Source organism: Crocuta crocuta, unplaced genomic scaffold (assembly GCF_008692635.1).
Source record: "Crocuta crocuta isolate KB4526 unplaced genomic scaffold, BGI_CrCroc_1.0 scaffold219, whole genome shotgun sequence".
Taxonomy (NCBI): domain Eukaryota; kingdom Metazoa; phylum Chordata; class Mammalia; order Carnivora; family Hyaenidae; genus Crocuta; species Crocuta crocuta.
The window spans coordinates 3900186-3919147 of NW_027551572.1; the positions used below are offsets into that span (position 1 = coordinate 3900186).

Here is an 18962-nt window from a genome sequence, read left to right on the forward strand (position 1 = left end):
ATACACTATATACACTGCTGTATTCTCAGCACCTAAAACAGTTACTGGCACTTAGCAGGCCCTGAAAGAATGAATTGTAAACTATTTGAGTTTCTTAAAAGCTATTAAGTCTTTTATATTAAGAATTTTATACAATTTCTCAACCAGATAGTAGAGAAAGTATTAAGTATTAGAGAAAGTAAAATGTCTATTTATTTTATTAGGTATTCAATTGATCTTGAAATCAGTCAATTCTGTTGTATTATTTTTCAAGTGAGTGAGGCCACTTAATTAAAATAAGTTCAGATGTGATACACCAGCATCACTAATTTTATCTTTTTTTTTTTTAATATTTTTATATATTTCTAGGAGAGAGAGAGAGACAGCGTGAGCAGGGGAGGGTCAGAGAGAGAGGGAGTCACAGACTCTGAAACAGGCTCCAGGCTCTGAGCTGGCAGTCAGCACAGAGCCCGACGCGGGGCCCGAACCCACGAACCGCGAGATCATGACCTAAGCGAAAGTCGGACACTCAACCGACTAAGCCACCCAGGCAGCCCCCAGCATCACTAATTTTAAATACAAGCTACAGTCATGATTTGCCTTCTCCAAATATGCATTCTCTCAGGTAGTCCATCCGAGCTTCCTTTGTTGACACCACCATAGAGCTCCATTCAAAATGCGGGATCTGTAAAATAAGCCATGTAGTCTGAGTGAAAGTTTTAAAGCAACAACAAAAAAACATCACGGGAGACTTGTAAGCACTACTGAGCCGAACTATGAGAGCCTATTAAATGAACTTACATAAGCATAAACCATTTTTAGAAGTCAAGTGGGTCTTTTTCCCAGATAGAGCCAGATACCTTCCTCTGCCTCACAGCTGCTTTCTTCCTCCCGCTCCTGCAATACCAACCGTGTACCTTTCCACATACCCACTGGCCTTCTCTTCTATCTCTACCCATCTCCACAGTGCTTCTCTCTCATAAGATAAATATAAAAACCAAAAGATCTTCGAAAGACAATAAAATAAGTGAGTTTTATTTCCTATTCAAAAAAACAAGGCAAATGCCTGTTTGGGAGATATTTCAATGTAACTTTTTTTTTAATGTTAAAAAAAGGTAATTCTAGGGGCACCTGGGAGGCTCAGCTGGTTAAGCGTCTGACTTCAGCTCAGGTCATGATCTCACGGTTCGTGGGTTTGAGCTCTGAGTCAGGCTCTGTGCTGACAGCTCAGAGCCTGGAGCCTGTTTCAGATTGTGTGTCTCCCTCTCTCTCTGGCCCTCCCCTGCTCATGCTGTCTCTCTCTCAGAAATAAATAAAATACATTTTTAAAAAATTTTAAAAAAAAGGTAATTCTAGAACTTTTACATTAAAAGGGAACACATACTGGATGGACCTAGAGGGTATAACATTAAGTTAAAAAAGTCAGACAGAGAAAGGCAAATACCATATGACTTCTTTCATGTATGATTAAGAAACAAAATAAATGAACAAAGAAAAAAGACCAAAAAACCAGAGTTCTTTTTTTTTTTTTTGAGAGAGAGAAAGAGAGGTAGAGAGAGCGAGCATGCGCATGTACATGCATTTCAAGCAAGGGAGGGGGAGAGGAAGAGAGAAAATCTCTGCTGACAGCTTGGAGCCCAACACAGGGCTTGGTCTCCGACCATGAGATCATGACCTGAGCCAAATTAAGAGTCTCACACTTAACCAACTGAGCTACCCAAGAGCCCCAAATATCAGATTCTTTTTTTTTTTTTTAATGTTTACTTTTGAAAGAGAGAGAGAGACAGACTGTGAACAGGGGAGGAGCAGAGAGAAGGGGGACATAGAATCTGAAACAGGCTCCAGGCTCTGAGCTGTCAGCACAGAGCCCAGTGCGGGGCTAAAACCCACGAACCATGAGATCATGACCTGAGCTGAAGTCAGACGCTTAACCGACTAGCTACACAGGCGCCCCATTTTTAACTAAAAAAAAATTTTTTTAATGTTTACCAGATTCTTAAATACAGAGAACAAACAGGTGGTTGTCAGATGGTAGATGGGTGGGGGATGGGTGAAACAGATAAAGGGTACAAACTTCCACTTGCAAAATAAATAAATTATGGAGATGAAAAGTAGAGCAGAGGGAATTTAGCCTGGAAGACTGCAAAAGGTTTGAGGACAGATGATCACTACACTTAATTGTAAGCACTGAGTAATGTATAGAATTATTGAATCATTATGTTGTATACCTGAAATGAATATAACAATATATGTTAATTATACCCAATTTTTCAAAAATAAGGAAACACATGTACTAGATCTAGTTTTCTGAGTTTTTTAGGGGTGGAACTACATGAGTATATCATACCTGAATTACACGATACCCCAAAATTTCCAAATGTCGTTTTTTCATAGCAGATTTTCCCTTTAAGTAAGGGCCATTTCTACAAACAGCTCTTGAATCCAAAAATTCCAAAGCAATCCTACATAAGATTAAAAAAAAATTTTACTTCTGAAATCAAAATGAGAAACCAAATAATTAAAAGCATTTCAGGAGCAAAGTTACATCTTCATAAATTAACAAAAGCCAAATGAATATAAAGGAGTATGCTAAGTCACTATTCTACTTAAATTGGTAACTAGCGACAAATAAGCCTACTCATTAGAATTTATACCATATTATAGTAAAAATTTCCATGCTTTCATTCATTTGTATCCTTGTCCAATATATATTTACTATGCAACTACCTATGGAAAGCACTCTGAGGGATACAAACATAAAGAGACACAGGTTATAGTCTAACAAAACATGTGATATGTATTAAGTAATTGTAATGCAGTGTAGAAAGTGGCTAAGTGCTATCAGATAAGTAGAGAGGTATGGGAGCTCCAAAGAAAATACTATTTATTTCCATGGAGGACAATCAGAAGGTTAGCCCTCTAGTTAGAAAGACTGGTAGGCTTTGGACACCAAAGGACAGACATTAAGGCAGAAGACACAGGAAAAGCAATGGCAGAATGCATGAGATACATGAGCAGCAGATTCTCCTACAATCAGTCCTTGATAATGGAGTTCATTAAATTATGCCAAACTTAGCATTTAATTAACAAAATCTGAAACTAAGAAATAAGTTAGTACCTTTCAGCTCCTGGTGGCAGTCTTGATCCAGTTATTTGGGTATTTGACTCCCAGTGCATTTCTGGTAATTTTCCCAAAGTTATATTATTGCTTCCATATGGAAGAGGTTTTTTTCTTTTATCCAAGATACACTCAAAATCTATAAGGAAGTACAGGAATCAACAGTATGAATTAAGTACATTCCTACAGGTATAGGTTTAAAGATATATTTTATTTTTAAAAATTTAAAATTTATTTATTTTTGAGAGAGAGAGAGAATGTGAGTAGAGGAAGGGCAAAAAGAGGGAGAGAGAGGATCCAAAGCAGGCTCTGTGCTGTGAGTGCAGAGCCTGATGTGGAATCAAACTCACAAACCAGGAGATCATGACCTGAGACGAAATCAAGAAGCCTAAATGACTGAGCCACCCACGTGCCCTAAAGATATATTTTAAATATGTATAAGAAGATCTACCTCCCTAATTATCCAACTTGTTTTATAAGATCTAGTCCAATGGCACCTGTCTTTGAAAATCAATCAATACAAATCAACCAGCAAGTGTTACTAAACTATATTTAGCATGGAGTTATATTTAGCACTGGTACAGGCCAAATCACATTAAGTTTTACTTTAATCCTCTTAAATCTCTTGGTAACATCTGGAGAAAGCTAAACCCACTCATCTGAAGGCAAAGGTTCAAACATGTATCATGTCTTTCTTGTATGAACTGTACAAAAGAGTAACTAAATAGTTGATATAGGTAAGTTCTTTTTAGATAAACTCCAGCTAATGCAGAAGAAATGATAAATACAGAATATCACTACTTTACCACCCCTAATGAATGATGGATTTAGACAATAATTTTAATGGCTAATAAAATCTGTAGGTGAAAAACTGATAGGAAAACTTTCTAATAGATGAGCTGATTAATCTTTAATATAATAAAAAACAGGATAACCAGCATTGTATATCTTCTGATATGATGCAATACCACCTATGAAATCGTCTAGGCAAAATAAACAAACAAACAAAAAAAACCCAACCTGAATCTAGCCTGAATCTACTCAAGCCTCTAGATCTAAGGACTGGTCGGGGTACCGGAGTAGCTCAGTTGGTTAAGCATCCGACTTTGGCTCAGGTCATGATCTCATGGTTCGTGGGGTCGAGCCCCACGTTGGGCTCTGTGCTGACAGCTAGCTCAGAGCCAGGAGCCTTCTTCAGATTCTGTATCTCCCTCTCTCTCTGACCCTCCCCTGCTTACACTCACACTTTCTCTCTCTCTCTCTCTCTCAGAAATAAATAAAAAACATTAAAAATTTTTAAATAGATCTAAAGACTGGCTTATAGAAAAAAAAAAAGAGGGGATACAGGAGCATGTGATAAAACAAGGTTGCAACTGGAAAAGTCTAGAATGTGAAAATAATTTTTTTTCAATAAATAAACTGTAACAGGGAAAGAGGAAAGTAGAACTTAAAAATGTAATGTTTGGATCCCGATTTCAAAAATATAAACAGTAAAATAAAACATATAAAAGACAATTGAGACATTCGAACATTGACAAGCAATGTGATATTAAGAAATTATTGGGGCACCTGGGTAGCTCAGTCAGTTAAACATCGGACTTCGGTTCAGGTCATGATCTTACAGTTCCTGAGTTCCAGCCCCATCACCCGGCTCTCTGCTGTCAGCACAGAGCCCACTTTGGATCCTGTCTCTCTGTCTGCCCCTCCTAAGTTCCCACTCATACTATCTCTGTCAAAAATAAACATATATTTTTAAAGTTTAGTTATTTATGAAAAAGAGAGAGAGAGAGTGAGAGAAGGAGAGAGAGAGAAAATGAGCAGAGGACGGCAGAGAGACAGGGAGAGAGAGAATCCCAAGCAGGCTCCTGTCAGTTCAGAGCCTGTCACAGGGCTCAATCTCACAAACCATGAGATCATAACCTAGGCTGAAATCAAGAGTCATTGACTGAGCCATTCAGATGCCCAAAAATACAGATATATTTTAAACAGTATAGATTAATAGGAGTATGCAGACAGTCCCCAACCTATGATTTTTCAACTTTACAGTGGTGCAAAAGTGATTATGCATTCAAGAGAAACCATACTTCAGATTTGGAATTTGGGTCTTGTGTGGGCTAACAACGTGCACTACATAATCTCTTTTGATGCTGGGCAGCAAGAGGACAGACAACCGATACACTTAGAACCATTCTGTTTTTCACTTTCAGTACAATATTCTATAAATTATATAAGACATTCAATACCTTATTGTAAAATAAGCTTTGTGGTAGATGATTTTGCCTAACTGTAGGCTAATATAAGTGTTCTGAGCACATTTTAGGTAAGCTAACCTAAGCTAAGTTGTGATGTTCCGCATGTTACGTGTGTTAAATGCATTTTTGACTTATGGTATTTCCAATATAAAGTGGGTCTATTGGGATATAACCCCATGGTAAGCCAAGGAAGATATATGTCAGTCTTTTAAAACCATCCTCTCACAGTGAGTGTAAGTTGTTCCCCAATGCCTAATGCTTCCGTTCGTTTTTAATAATAGAATTAGCTGAGTACATGATAACCAGGAATAAAAACCACGTTTTCTAAACTCATGCATAGCCAACTGTGGCCAAGGGGTATAATTAAAAATGGTATGTGCAGAGGTGCCTGGGTAGTTCAGTTGACTAGTGTCCAATTCTTGATTTCGGCTCAGATCATGATCTCATGCTTCATGGGAACGAGGCCTGAGTCAGACTCCAAGATGGCAGTATGGACCCTGCTTGGCATTCTCCCTCTCCCTTTCTCTCTTGTCCCTCTTTAGCTCATGCTCGCTCTTTCTCTCTCTCTCTCTCAAAAAAAAAAGGTATATGCAACTTCAAGGAACTGTACTTAAAGGGATACCCTTCCCTTTTCTTCCCTCCCTCTTTCTGCTCTGATTATAGATGTGTTGGCTAAAGTAGAGGGAGTCATTCTGGACCATAAAGTAGAAGGTATATGTTGAGGTTGTAAATTATAATAAAATAGAAGGATCCTGATCTTTAATGTTCATGGAGCTGGCATCCCAGCCCTGGGGAGAAGGAAATAAACTTTGTTAAGTTCCTATTATTTGTGGATTTTTGTCACTCATAGCCAACATAATCCTGACTAATATAAAACCAAACAACTGAGAATATGTATTTTGTAGTACAAGAAGGGCATATTAATGACTATTGGGTCAGCCTTCAGCTGAATACAAAAATCACACACACACACACACACACACACACACACACACACAAACACACACACACCATCTGATCACCCAGCCTCTGCCACAAACATTTCTTCTTCACAAGGCAGCCCATTATTTCATTTTTTGACAAATATTTCATAAAACTCTCCTTATATTGACTTAAAATATTCCTTTTTTCCATATTTTTACCCTTGAGAAAAATATCCAGTTCTTCTTTCACATAGCAATCCTTCAAACATTATGCTATGCCCACCATAATTCGTCCAGTTTTCAAATTAAACATTTGTAGCTTTTTTGTTAAATAAAATTTATTGAGTACTCACTATGTTCCAAGGACAGTGCTAAATGCCTCTCATGCAATATGTCAGGTAATCCTATTAAGTGGGCATTATTATCCCCGTTTACAGTAGAAGAAACAAATAAAGTTCGGAGGTTTAGGAACTTGCTCAGGGACTGAATCTGTGCAGTGCTGTCCTCTCCAGTTGTAAGACATGATTTCTAGATCCTGTGTTTCCAGGCCCTATTTGTCACTGTCTCTCACAAAATGCAACGCTCAAAAGAAGAATACAATACTAAGATATGTCTTAAGGACTGAATACAGTGGGACTACCAACTTTCTTGTTATTCTTAATAACATAGTTTAAAATAGTATTTGATCTTTGGCAACCATTTACAGTATTAGTTTATATCAAGCTTATAATCCTGTATAAACATCCTGTATATATGCAGAAGTTTTCTAATCCTAAATTTGGAAAGTTTATGTTAATCTTCTTAAAACCTCATCTTTTCCTTTAAGTCCATCATTTGAATTTAGCTATTTTTAAAGTTTATTTATTTATTTTTGAGAGAGAGAGAGAGCAAGTAGGTGAGGAGCAGAGAGAGACAAAATCCCAAGCAGGCTCCGAGCCATCAGCACAGAACCCAATGTGGAACTTGAATTCACGAACCACAAGATGATGACCTGAGCCAGGATCAAGAGTCGGACACCTAACTGACTGAGCCACCCTGGTACCCGGAATTTAGCTATTTTTTTAAAAAATCTTATGTTGCCCTCCGATTTATCAGCTAGCCCACCAACTTTATGTCATCTATGATGAGGTCAGAATGCCTTCTACAACCAGACCACTGAGAAACAAGGTTAACCAGGTTAGAGTTGAGCATACACACCAATGGAAATCTTTATCCAGGTTAATAATCCAACTTAGTTTTTGTGATGAAACTTAAAATGATGAAATTGTGAAAAATCATTTCCCTGACTTTTAGGGTACTTAATGGAGAGGAAAAAAAACTTTTAAATATTTAGGAATGTTTAGTGAATCTGAATCTGAGTTTTACTTAGAATTTTTAAAAATATTTTTTAACGTTTACTTTTGAGAGAGAGCGCACACGCTGTTTCTCAAAAAATAAATAATAAATAATTTTTTTAGGTTTTATAAAAAAAATTATTTTAGTATTCTGCAAGTACCTAATAACCTGCCAAAGACTTACCTATTTTGTGGTAATAAGGTGTAAGAACCGAGGCTTTTACACAATTGGTTCCTCCTAACACCTCCACTAACATTTTATAAATCTGCTGTTGTGCTCCATTCATGCTGCCAATATCTTTATGAAAATAAAAATAATTACTTCACTTAAAATAGGTTAATCCATTTTTTAATGAAAATCATCCCAATTCTGCAAACTGAAAAACAGAGATTAGTATTTTCAACAAGAGCTTCAGTATAATACCATATGCAATGATATTAAAATCAGAACAATACAAGTTCTGTGTTTTCTACTAAAAGACGATTAGTGTCCTACATATTAAGAAATTCTTCTAACACAAATCTTACCTACCAAATGGTTCCTTTAAACAGGTCATGGTACTCATAGCAACACTGGTGTCATGGTTAGGCTTAGCAAGGTACTGCCTAAAGTTAACTTTGGAATTAAACTTTGCTGTCTGACCCAAAGAAAACTCAAACCTTTATTATACTGTTGTTGGCAGAAACGGTCATGGAACCATGGAATCTGATATTCAGGGCACTCCAAGCAGACTGCTCTATTTAATTCCATAAGTCGTAACTGGACCCTCATATTTAGAGATGAACACAAAACTGAAAGCAAACACAAAATATTAATGGATTTTGACAGGTTTTTCACATTCATTTATCCCCATTATTTGTTAGTATTTTTATTCTCATAAGATCATTTCATTTGCACACACATGCTTTATATTTTTAAATTAATCAGTGGCATGGTTAGGAACAACTCCTATGTCGTCTTCAGTAATCACAAATATTAGAACTACATTTTTAAAAATACTACTAAAGAATTTTCATTGACCTAATATTTCACTTTAGGAACCTATCTTAAAGATACACAGATCAGGTCAACAATTCATGTATAACAATTGTTATTTATAATAATGAAGAATTGGAAACAACCTACATCATAACAAATGTTACCACATTCATATCATGACAGATTATATAGACACTAAAAAAAATCATGCCATCAAAAAATACTTAATGGCATGCAGAACTGTTCAAAATATAGTTCCAAAATATATGTAAAATAGTTCCAAAAAGTATGACCAAAGAAAACGTACAAAAGTGAATATATAAATAATCCAAATTTTGTTTTAAAATACATAGATACATAAATATACACATAGGAGTTGAAGAGAGGCAGAAAAGAAAGATACACTCCAACCCATTATTTAAAGTGGTAGTTTCACTTGGTGGTACGATTACAAGTAATCTTTTAGTTTTGGTTTTATACTTTTCTGTTTTCCACGTTTTCTGCAAGAAGCAGGAAATACTTTTATAAACAGAAAGACATATATTAACATTTAAGTGCTTCAGTAGGGGTAAGGTTGAAACTTGGATGTAAAATACAAGTAATAATTTGATAAATTGTAGATACATACGTTGAAGTTGAGAATCCAGTTTGGCTAAGAATTTGATATTAAAAATAGTCTGCAGCAGATCTTCTGGAAAATATTCAAGTATGGCCAAAGAGTAACCAAGAAACACTAACACGAGAGGATCCATTACACCTAAAACAAAATTAACATTAAAAAATTTATAATGTACAGCCACCTCACATATACATAAGTACACATTTTATTCAGGTCAAACCAGGTTTTTAAAAAATAATACAAACACAGCTTTTTTTTTTTTTAATACAAACATAGCCTTGACAAAACTAATCTATACTGTTATGAGACAGGATAGTGGTGAACTGCTTACCTTTGGGTAGGTGTAGAGGAGGAAAGGGGGACACGAGAGAAGGATACTGTGGGAACACTTTCTTCACCTGGGTCATATTCCTTGGGTGATTCAATTTGTATAAATTCATACTACATGCTAAGGATATGTAAATGTTCCTGTATTATTATTATTTTACTTCCATAAAAAGTGTTTTAAGTGGCTTTGAAAAGAGAAAGAATTCAAAACCAAAGGCCAATAGTGTGTGTAAAAAGTGATCCTACTCTTTATAAATTGATGATAACAATATAATATTGCTCAGAATGTGTTAGGTATTGGGGCATCTGGGTGGCTGGCTCGGTTGAGCCACCGACTCTAGATATCTGCTCAGGTCATGATCTCGCAGTCATGAGATCAAGCCTTACACTGGGCTCCTCCCTTTCTCTCTGCCTCTCCCCTGCTTGTGTGTGCACATGCTCTCTCTCTCAAAATATATAAATAAACTTAAATAAGAGAGAATGTGTTAGGTATCATTCCAAGAACTTTATATATATATTAACTCATTGAAATCTCACCTCAGTATATGGCAGGAACAATTATTATCTCTTCTTTGTTAATAAGTATACAGAGGCACAGAGAAGTTAAATGACTTGCCTAAAGTCAAACAGCAGCAAGAGGAGGCCGGATTACTATACTGTGCTGCTCTGTAGGGATCTCAAATATCCAAGCTGAGTGTAGACACATGTGAAGCTCAGGTTTCATATAGCACCTCCTCCCTTTCCTGTCCCCCAAAAGCATGGCACATGTCCCAGACTACAAGATTGAGGTTATTTAGCTGATTTGCCTCATCCAAGAGACATTTCTGATGAGAAGGAAGGAGTCCCTACTGGCAGCAATATTCTTAGAAAGGACAACAAAAATGTTAAACCTTTTCTTCTGGATTTTTTTTTTGCTGAGTCTATTTAATAAATCAAAATCAAATTGTAAATGAGGTTAATAGTAACCTGTCAAAATGATATTTGTTCAAAATAAAATTATCACACCATTATTTAAAATTTTACTTATAAAGGCCTCTCAGAATGTTCCAAACATTCTCTTAGCAGTCTTCAAAAACCAAAGCTATATTTCTCAATCTTTCTTCTCTTAAACCTTTTATTTATTTATTTATTTATTAAAAGGATGTGCTTTCATTTCCTTCTGGTTGTTGATACAAGACTGAACAACCAGGAGAGCACACTCTAAGTCTCAGATTCAAGTCTCCTCTTTCTACATATAGTTCCGTTACTAAAAACGGGTATATGTGAAATGCCACATATGCATACGTCCATTCATGGCTAAATATGTACATGTCACAACAGCCCATTTTACTTGCCTATTTGCAGACAAAGTAGTCTCAGACACGGTTCTCATATCATAGTATCAGTCAATGACAAGAGAAAGATAAAAAACCTGAATATCTAGACTATAAGAGACTAAAGAGGTATCATTCTAATGCAGTGGGTTGTCCTTGATTAGATCCTGGGTCCAAAATAACCACTCTGAAGGGTATTTGGGGAACCACGGACTGTGTATTGGACATTAGGGACTACTCTTTTCTTAGGTGTGATAATAGTATTGTGATGAAAAGGTCATTATTCTCAGGAGGTATATGCTGAAGCAATTGGGGCAAAGGGTCACAACGCTTACAACTTACTGTTAAATGGCTCTGAAAAAAAATAAGACAGCAAGAGAAAGAAATAGTAAAGCAAATATGATAAAATGTTAACAATTACTGAATCTGCCCATTGAGTACATAGAGGCTCTTTGTTTGATTCTTTCCATTTTTTCAAGTTTGACGTTTTTTCATAATAAAAATGTTTCAACAATGGGTACAAACTTTTTTTAGGTCTAGAACTCATGGCTGTTATCGTTGTCCCTTAAATGAAGGCTATCTCTTACCACAGTGGCAATGGTATCCTGCACCCTACTTATTCAATGTACTACCAAACAGTATACCTACTTAAGTGAGAATTCAGATGTTGAATGCAAATTCCAAAAAATTCATCACTTTGAGGTGGATCATAGTTCAAGGTGCTAAATGGAAGAATAATAGCAAGGATCGCAAAAGGGTGGATCTGTATAAACACAACAAAATGTTATAGTTTAAACTTCAGTAAAACAAAATGAAATTTTAACCTAATTATCATTTTTGGGTAGACATCTTTTTCTAACATGCCCATAGTTAAATGAACATGCCTACACTAAAATGATAAATGCAGCACTGCTTATTAATTATTAATCCTACCACTGGTTTCTAGTAACTCTAAGATTCAATGCAGAAAAAAATTAATCAGATAATCTGCAAATTAATTTTCTTAGGTATAAAATCCTGTTTCAGGATTCATTAGTCATTAAAATGAATAGGAAACAGTATCACTAATTTCCATCATATCAGGACATTACATAGACTCATAATATAATTAAGGAAATTAATTATATTGTAATCATTAGAACTTATTTCTCTTTCATCGATTAATTCTTTTAAATTTTTATTTTTTAATTCTTTTTAGCATTTATTCAGTTTTGAGAGACAGAGAATGAGTGGGGAAGGGGCAGAAGGAGAGGGAGACGCGGAATCTGAAACAGGCTCTGAGCCATCAGCACAGAGCCCGATGTAGGGCTCGAACCCACAAACTGTGAGATCATGACCTGAGCTGAAGTCGGATGCTTAACCAACTGAGCCACCCAGGTGCCCCTCATTGATTAATTTTTTTAATTTCATTATTAATTCATTCATCCAAAACTTAATGACTGCCGGGTACAATAGATTTTTATTTTAATTTGAGAGAAATATTATCTCATAAGTAAAAGCCTTATTAGATATAAGCAAGATTTTAATAAGCGAGTTTCTTCTCACATAATCCAAAAAGCAACATTTTACAAGTTCCAGAAATAAATTTTTAAGAAAACACACTGACAATTTAAAAATACACAAATCAATGTACACCCTATATTTTTCTCATTTTTCACACTTATGCTTTTGAATGGAGTCATTCTTAGTAAAAGTAATATCACAGGATTAGAGAAAAAAGAAAACAAAAATCATTCATATTCCACTTTCCTAATACAATTACTATTAAGTATTTCCTTCTATACAATGAGACTTGACTACAGACCCTGAAAATATTGTAGTGAACCAAAAGATAACTGCTAACCTCCTCAAATCTACACTGTTGGAGGAAGAAACTTTAGAGGAGGAACAAATTGCAGAACCAGACACTAGAATTTGATTTTTAATCTTCAAATTCCAATTAAGTTCTCAAAATACTTATGATAAACATTTATGTTTTTAGAAATGGACAACTATATAAAACTCAATTTCACCTTTTCAATCTGCTGACGGACCACTGAAGCAATCCTATCAAGTAGCAAAGTACTGAGGTAGTTAGTTTTCGATATAAAAGATGCAATCTCAGCAACATTTTTGTAATTAATTTCATCCATCAAACGATGTAAAGCAGCAACTGCTTCTTCAAGAAGTGACTCAGCAAACCAGTCTCCTTTTAAAGATTTAAGTTCTTTCCCTAACAGATTCAAATTGGTGCATTTTTGTAGTCTCTGAAGTCCATAGTGATCTAGTTTTTGAAGTAGTTTCAGCTGTTTCCCAGTAGTATTCTCCAGATATGTGCGATCATAATGAATCCATCTTAGAACAGATGTGGCGAAACCATTCAGGTCAGTTAGGTCACACTGTGGTAAAACTGCTTCAATTCGAGATATTCCCACTTCATCTAGGTGAGGAGATGGAAGAAGAGAAAGGGCAGAGACCAGGACAGAAATCTCACTAGCAGTAACACTCATTTCCAAATGCCTATAAAGGAAGGGGGATAAAATGAAATGAACAAAATTAATAAATCAGCAACAAAAATGAAGTATATTTAAAGTTTGAATATATAATCATTATTATAATTAACAGGTTTGCAGGCTTAAAATACAAGTTAGTTTAAGATACATTCAAAGATGACAGGTCCACAAAAGTTTACTAAGAGAAGTCTTAAGATTTTTCTAAGGCACATCCTAAATATTTTACGCAAAAATGAGACCATAGTTCCTAGCAAACCAAAGTTCAGTGTCAGAACAATGTTTCCACTGCTGTTGCTTGAAACAGATTTGGGCTCAGTGTTTGATCTGACCTGTCAGGAGCCGGTGTGACCTAGTACAGGCCCTGCCATCCTGTGATCACTTAGTAACACTAGCTCCCTTTCCACTTCTGCTATGTAGGAAGTCCAACCTTAAAAACACAGAAAACACAGAACATACAAGTGACCCCATTTTCTATTCCTTTTTCTCCAAATTCCCATGGTAATAGTCTTACCCCCCCCAAAAGCAAGATTCCTGGCACCAGGACAGCAGTTGTTAAGTTGCAAATAAAAAACTGAGAGCTGTAAAGAATCTTTTGGCTTAGACATACTAAAAGGAAAAATCTAATCTGAATTAAAGTTGTTGAGCTACTTTTTATAGTATTAAATTAGCATATTAAAATAATCATAATAGTCAATGCTAGCAAGGGTGCATCGACACAAGCATTTTAAACCTAAAAAGCAATTATATCGTTTGACATGGTCAATGATAGTCTAGGAAACTAGACTAAAAAAATAATCTAAAATGTGGGCAATGTCAACTATACTTCAATTTAAAAAAAATTTTTTGTAGGAGTGCCTGAGTGGTTCAGTCATTTCAGCTCAGGTCATGATCTCACAGTTCATGGGTTAGAGCCCTGTGCTGTGTTAGAGCTCTGTGCTGACAGCTCAGAGCCTGGAGCCTGCTTTGGATTCTGTGTCTCCCTCTCTTTCTGCCCCTCGCCCACTCATTCTCTATCTCTGTCTCTGTCTCTGTCTCAATAAATAAACATTACATTTAAAAAATTTTTAAATATATAGATTATGAAAGAAAAATAAACAAGATGCTAGCAAAGATTTGTGTTACATTAATTCATTATATTTTTACATGCCTAAAATTTGAAAACTAAATATTCAATGAGAGAACACTTAAGTGAATTATGGTGCAATCATATAATCTCCAGTCATAAAAAAGATTTATAACTAGTTCTAAATGATGTGAGAAAATGCTAAGTGGGTAAGGTTAAGTGGGGGAAAAAGTACAAAACTGCATTCTCAACTAAGAGGGAAAAAAACTTTTATACACACACATAAGTATATATCACAAATAATAAACAAAACTGTTGTCAGTGGCTGAATGAGTTTAGGAATGATTTTTATTTTCTTCTTTATACTTTTTTCTATTTTCCAAAATTTCCAAAATAATTGTTAGATAATGTTTGGCCCAGTTCCTGACACAAAGTAGGTATTTAATTAGTACTAAATGAATATTTTATTCTTATAACCATGAAAAATAAATACACCCTTTTATGTAAAGAAAGAAAGCCCCCAAAGCTGTATCTGTTGGCAGAACTGACCTGGGAGATAACTCTCAATATTTTCCAATCTTGTGATACTTGACTAAAAGTAAACTCCCAACAGATACAATGTCTTCAACCTCCACTTGATATTTTTCCTGGAAAGATTTCCTCAAATTCTAAAACTTACATGCGCATGCATGTTCACTTACAATACCACCACATACCCACCAGTATGGTTGAAATTAGAAAATAAAAATATACAAGGGTTGGCAGGACCTGGAATAGGAATGCTCATATTCTGCTGGTGGGAATATAAACTGGTACAGCCACTCTAGAAAACCGTTTACAGGATCTACTGAGGATGAAAATATATTTAATCTATGAACCAACAATTATACTCCTTGGTAAATATCTACAGAAGTGCATATATATGTCTACTAAAAGATATGTATGAGGATATTCATAACAGTACTACTCTTTTTTTATATATTTTTTTTAAATTTATTTCTTCGAGAGAGAGACAGACAGCATGAGCCGGGGAGGGTCAGAGAGAGAGGTAAACACAGAATCAGAAGCAGTCTCCAGGCTCTGAGCTAGCTGTCAGTACAGAACCCAACATGGGGCTCGAACCCACAAACCATGAGATCATGACCTGAGCCGAAGTCGGACGCCTAACCGCTTAACCAACTGAGCCACCTAGGCACCCCATAACAGCACTATTCATAACAGCCCCAAACTGGAAACAAAATATCCATCACGTGCAGAATGAATAAAAATATTTTTGGGGCGCCTGGGTGGCTCAGTCGGTTGGGCAGCCGACTTCGGCTCAGGTCATGATCTCACAGTTAGNGGTTATATTTTTACAAAGAGAATACCATACAACAAAAGCATAGGTAAATCTCATAAACAGAATACTGAGCTAAAAGAAGCCAGACACAAAATAGGCAAAACTAATCCATGCAGTTACGACTAAGTGTAGTAGTTAACTTGGGGAACAGGGGAAGCAGAGTAATGAGGAGGAATGTATATTACATTTCAATATAGTTTTAAAAAAACCACCAAAAACAAGTATTATTTTAGTATATGAATTCCCTGTATTCTCTGAATGGTTTCAGGAGCTATTTATATAAACATTTATGTGAACAGTTTAATTAAATTGTGTTCCTTCTAATAGCTACTTGACATTGCTTGCACTGAAATAGGGGAAAGTGAGCACCTGTGATTTCCATACAACATCCCCCTATTAAGTTTTTGATAAAATTTTAAACCACAGAGCCATCCCTACTCAGAATTACTAAATTTTAACACTGTCATATCTGCTTTAAGTCATTCAATAAAGGAAATAAAACATCACAGGTAAAGTAGAATTCCCTTGTACGTTCCCACTTACGCTCTTATTTTTCTGTTAACATACCTATAGGCAAAAACTATTGTTAATTTAACTGTTTAAAAAACACTGTGCAGACCAAATCATGTCCCTGGGCCAGTTTATGATAATTTAGAACATAAAATTCTTCATTCAGAGGTTATATAAAAGTCCATGCTAAATATCAAAAGGGTGAGGAAACAATAATCCTGCATATAAATACCTTGATAAGAAGGAAGTTATTTCTTCAAGAGAAGACTGAACTTTCTACTAACATACCTAATAAGCTAAATTTTCACCTGATAAAGTGCCACCTTCTATTCTTCAGTTTAAATCCTTCTTAACCTTAATGGCATATCCCTTTATTATAATAAAATTTTGATTATGGCATAGAATCCCATGTCTGGTCTTCCAGGAATCCCAAACTAAATCAAATAGTACAGAAAAGATTAATCTAGTTTTAGTTTCACTCAAGACATTATTCTGAATGGTAAAATAAAAAAAATTTTAATGGAAAATTCCATTTTAAGTCCATTTCCATAAACATCAATGGAAAACTGATTAACTTCCTACTTGAAATATTAATGTGATATCCATAGAAAAGCAGAAAGTGTTAAATTGCAAAACAAAAATGCTTTCTTAGGTAACATTACTCTTAATATCTTATTTTAAAAATTAGAAATTAAAACATTTAATATGCCTTAAAACAATCTAACATGCGGGGCGCCTGGGTAGCTCAGTCAGTTAAGCGTCCAACTTCAGCTCAGGCCATGATCTCATGGTTTGTGGGTTCGAGCCCCGTGTCAGGCTCTGTGCTGACAGCTAGCTCAGAGCCTGGAGACTGCTTCAGATTCTGTGTCTCCCTCTCTCTCTCTGACCCTCCCCTGCTCACGTTGTCTCTCTCTCTCAAAAATAAATAAAACATTACAAAAAAAAAAATCTAACATGCAGTAAAATAGGCAAGTAAGTAGACTGAAGGCCCCTAAATATAAAGTTTTGCCTTGATGGGCAACTCCAATTTTTCCTAGTTATTCCACTCCTGCATAAAAGGAAAATGCCTCGGCTTTTGCTGTTATTCATGCCCAAGGGAAACCCTCATCCTACTGGCTTCCATTCAAAATATACCAAGCATGAGCATTTGCAAAATGAGCATTGGAGGAAACAAGTGTGTTAATGTTTTAAATAATAAGCCACTTTATTCTGCCTCCAAAAGTTCCAACAATTCTCTACATAATCAAGCAAAACAAATGTTGAGTCTAGATTGTAAAATAAATAAACACTTTGATTTTAACCTTACCTACGCAGTAATTCTCTGAGTTTCACAAACAGCTCTTTACTTTGAAAATGGAGAAAAACCAGTGCTCGAGTTATCTTCAATAACTCTACTGGTTTATAGTTATCCAAATGTTTATGCAGAATTGAAGCAATCCTAAAATGAATGATAAAATGTATAATCAATTCATTCATTTATTTATTAAACATTTACTGAGAAGCTCTTTCATACCAGGCACACACTGTGCTAAAGAGAGCAATGAGTAAAATAAGGTTTTCTATTCTTGCACAGCTGTCTCAAGAAGGTGATAGAAATGTAAACAATAGGGGCACCTGGGTGGCTCAGTTGGTTAAGTGTCTGACTTCAGCTCAGGTCACGATCTCATGGTTCATGTGTTTGAGCCCCCCATTGGGCCTTGTGCTAAAGCTAGCTCAGAGCCTCGAGCCTGTCTTTGGATTTTGTGTCTCCCTCTCTCTCTGACCCTCCCCTGCTGTCTCTATTTCTCTCTCAAAAATAAATAAAATATTTCAAAAAAAAAAGAAATGTAAACAATAAAATAGAATGATATAAGAGAAATCAATGAAGTGTGAATAAAATAATATTTAATTATTAATATTAAGAGGAGGGGGGCACCTCGGTGGCTTAATCAGTTAAGTGTTCAACTCTTAATTTTGGCTCTAGTCATGATCTTATGGTTTGTAAGTTTGAGCCCCATGTCAGGCTCTACACTGACAGACAGGGCAGTCTGCTTGGGATTCTCTCCCTCTCTCTCTGCCTTTTCCCCACTTGTGTGGGAATATTCTCTCTCTCTCTCTCTCTCTCCTCTAAAATTAAATAAATAAACATTTTACAAATAATGGAGGGAAAAGCATAAAGTTTCACTTTCTAAATAAAAAAACACAAAACAGCCATCAAATTCCACATCTATCCCACAAAGAAATCTTTACCAATATTTACTAACAATTAGCAAAACTGATTTAATTTTCTACCTTAAATCCACTGGTCCTCTAATGGAACTGATTAAAAGCAATGAGAAATGCCCCAAGAAATGGGGCAGAAGAAATACTTTAAAAAGGAACATACAGGGGTGCTTGGGTGACTCAGTCAGTTAAACGTCTGACTTTGGCTTAGGTCATGATCTCACAGCTTGTTAGTTCAAGCCCTGCATCAGGCTCTGGGCTAACAGCTCGGAGCCTGGAGCCTGCTTCAGATTCTGTGTCTCCCTCTCTCTTTCTGCCCCTTCTTCACTCATGCTCTGTCACTCTCTCTCTCTCTCTATCTCTCACTGTCTCTCTCAAAAATAAATAAAAATATTTTTAAAGGAACATATAATTGATAATAAAACATTAAGTATATACAGTCTGAACTATGTGGTTTTTTTCTTCTTACTTTTCAAGTAAAAAAAAGACAATAGATGGAGATTTGATTTCAA

At 35.7% G+C, this 18962-nt stretch overlaps 1 protein-coding gene across 2 annotated transcripts in view; it reads right to left on the minus strand.

The window, feature by feature from the left end:
• Positions 1-223: 223 nt before the first annotated feature.
• FASTKD1 (FAST kinase domains 1) overlaps positions 224-18962 on the minus strand; it is a 52792-nt gene continuing 34053 nt past the window's right edge. For both annotated transcript variants that reach the window (XM_077751122.1, XM_077751121.1), the window contains exons 7-15: positions 17555-17686; positions 12857-13343; positions 11493-11607; positions 9214-9342; positions 8267-8398; positions 7791-7904; positions 3098-3236; positions 2327-2441; positions 224-664 (exon numbers count right to left, since the gene is read on the minus strand). In XM_077751122.1, coding sequence (XP_077607248.1) covers positions 569-664; positions 2327-2441; positions 3098-3236; positions 7791-7904; positions 8267-8398; positions 9214-9342; positions 11493-11607; positions 12857-13343; positions 17555-17686 — 1459 coding nt within the window. In that variant the 3' untranslated portion in view covers positions 224-568. The remainder of the gene's footprint in view (positions 665-2326; positions 2442-3097; positions 3237-7790; positions 7905-8266; positions 8399-9213; positions 9343-11492; positions 11608-12856; positions 13344-17554; positions 17687-18962) is intronic.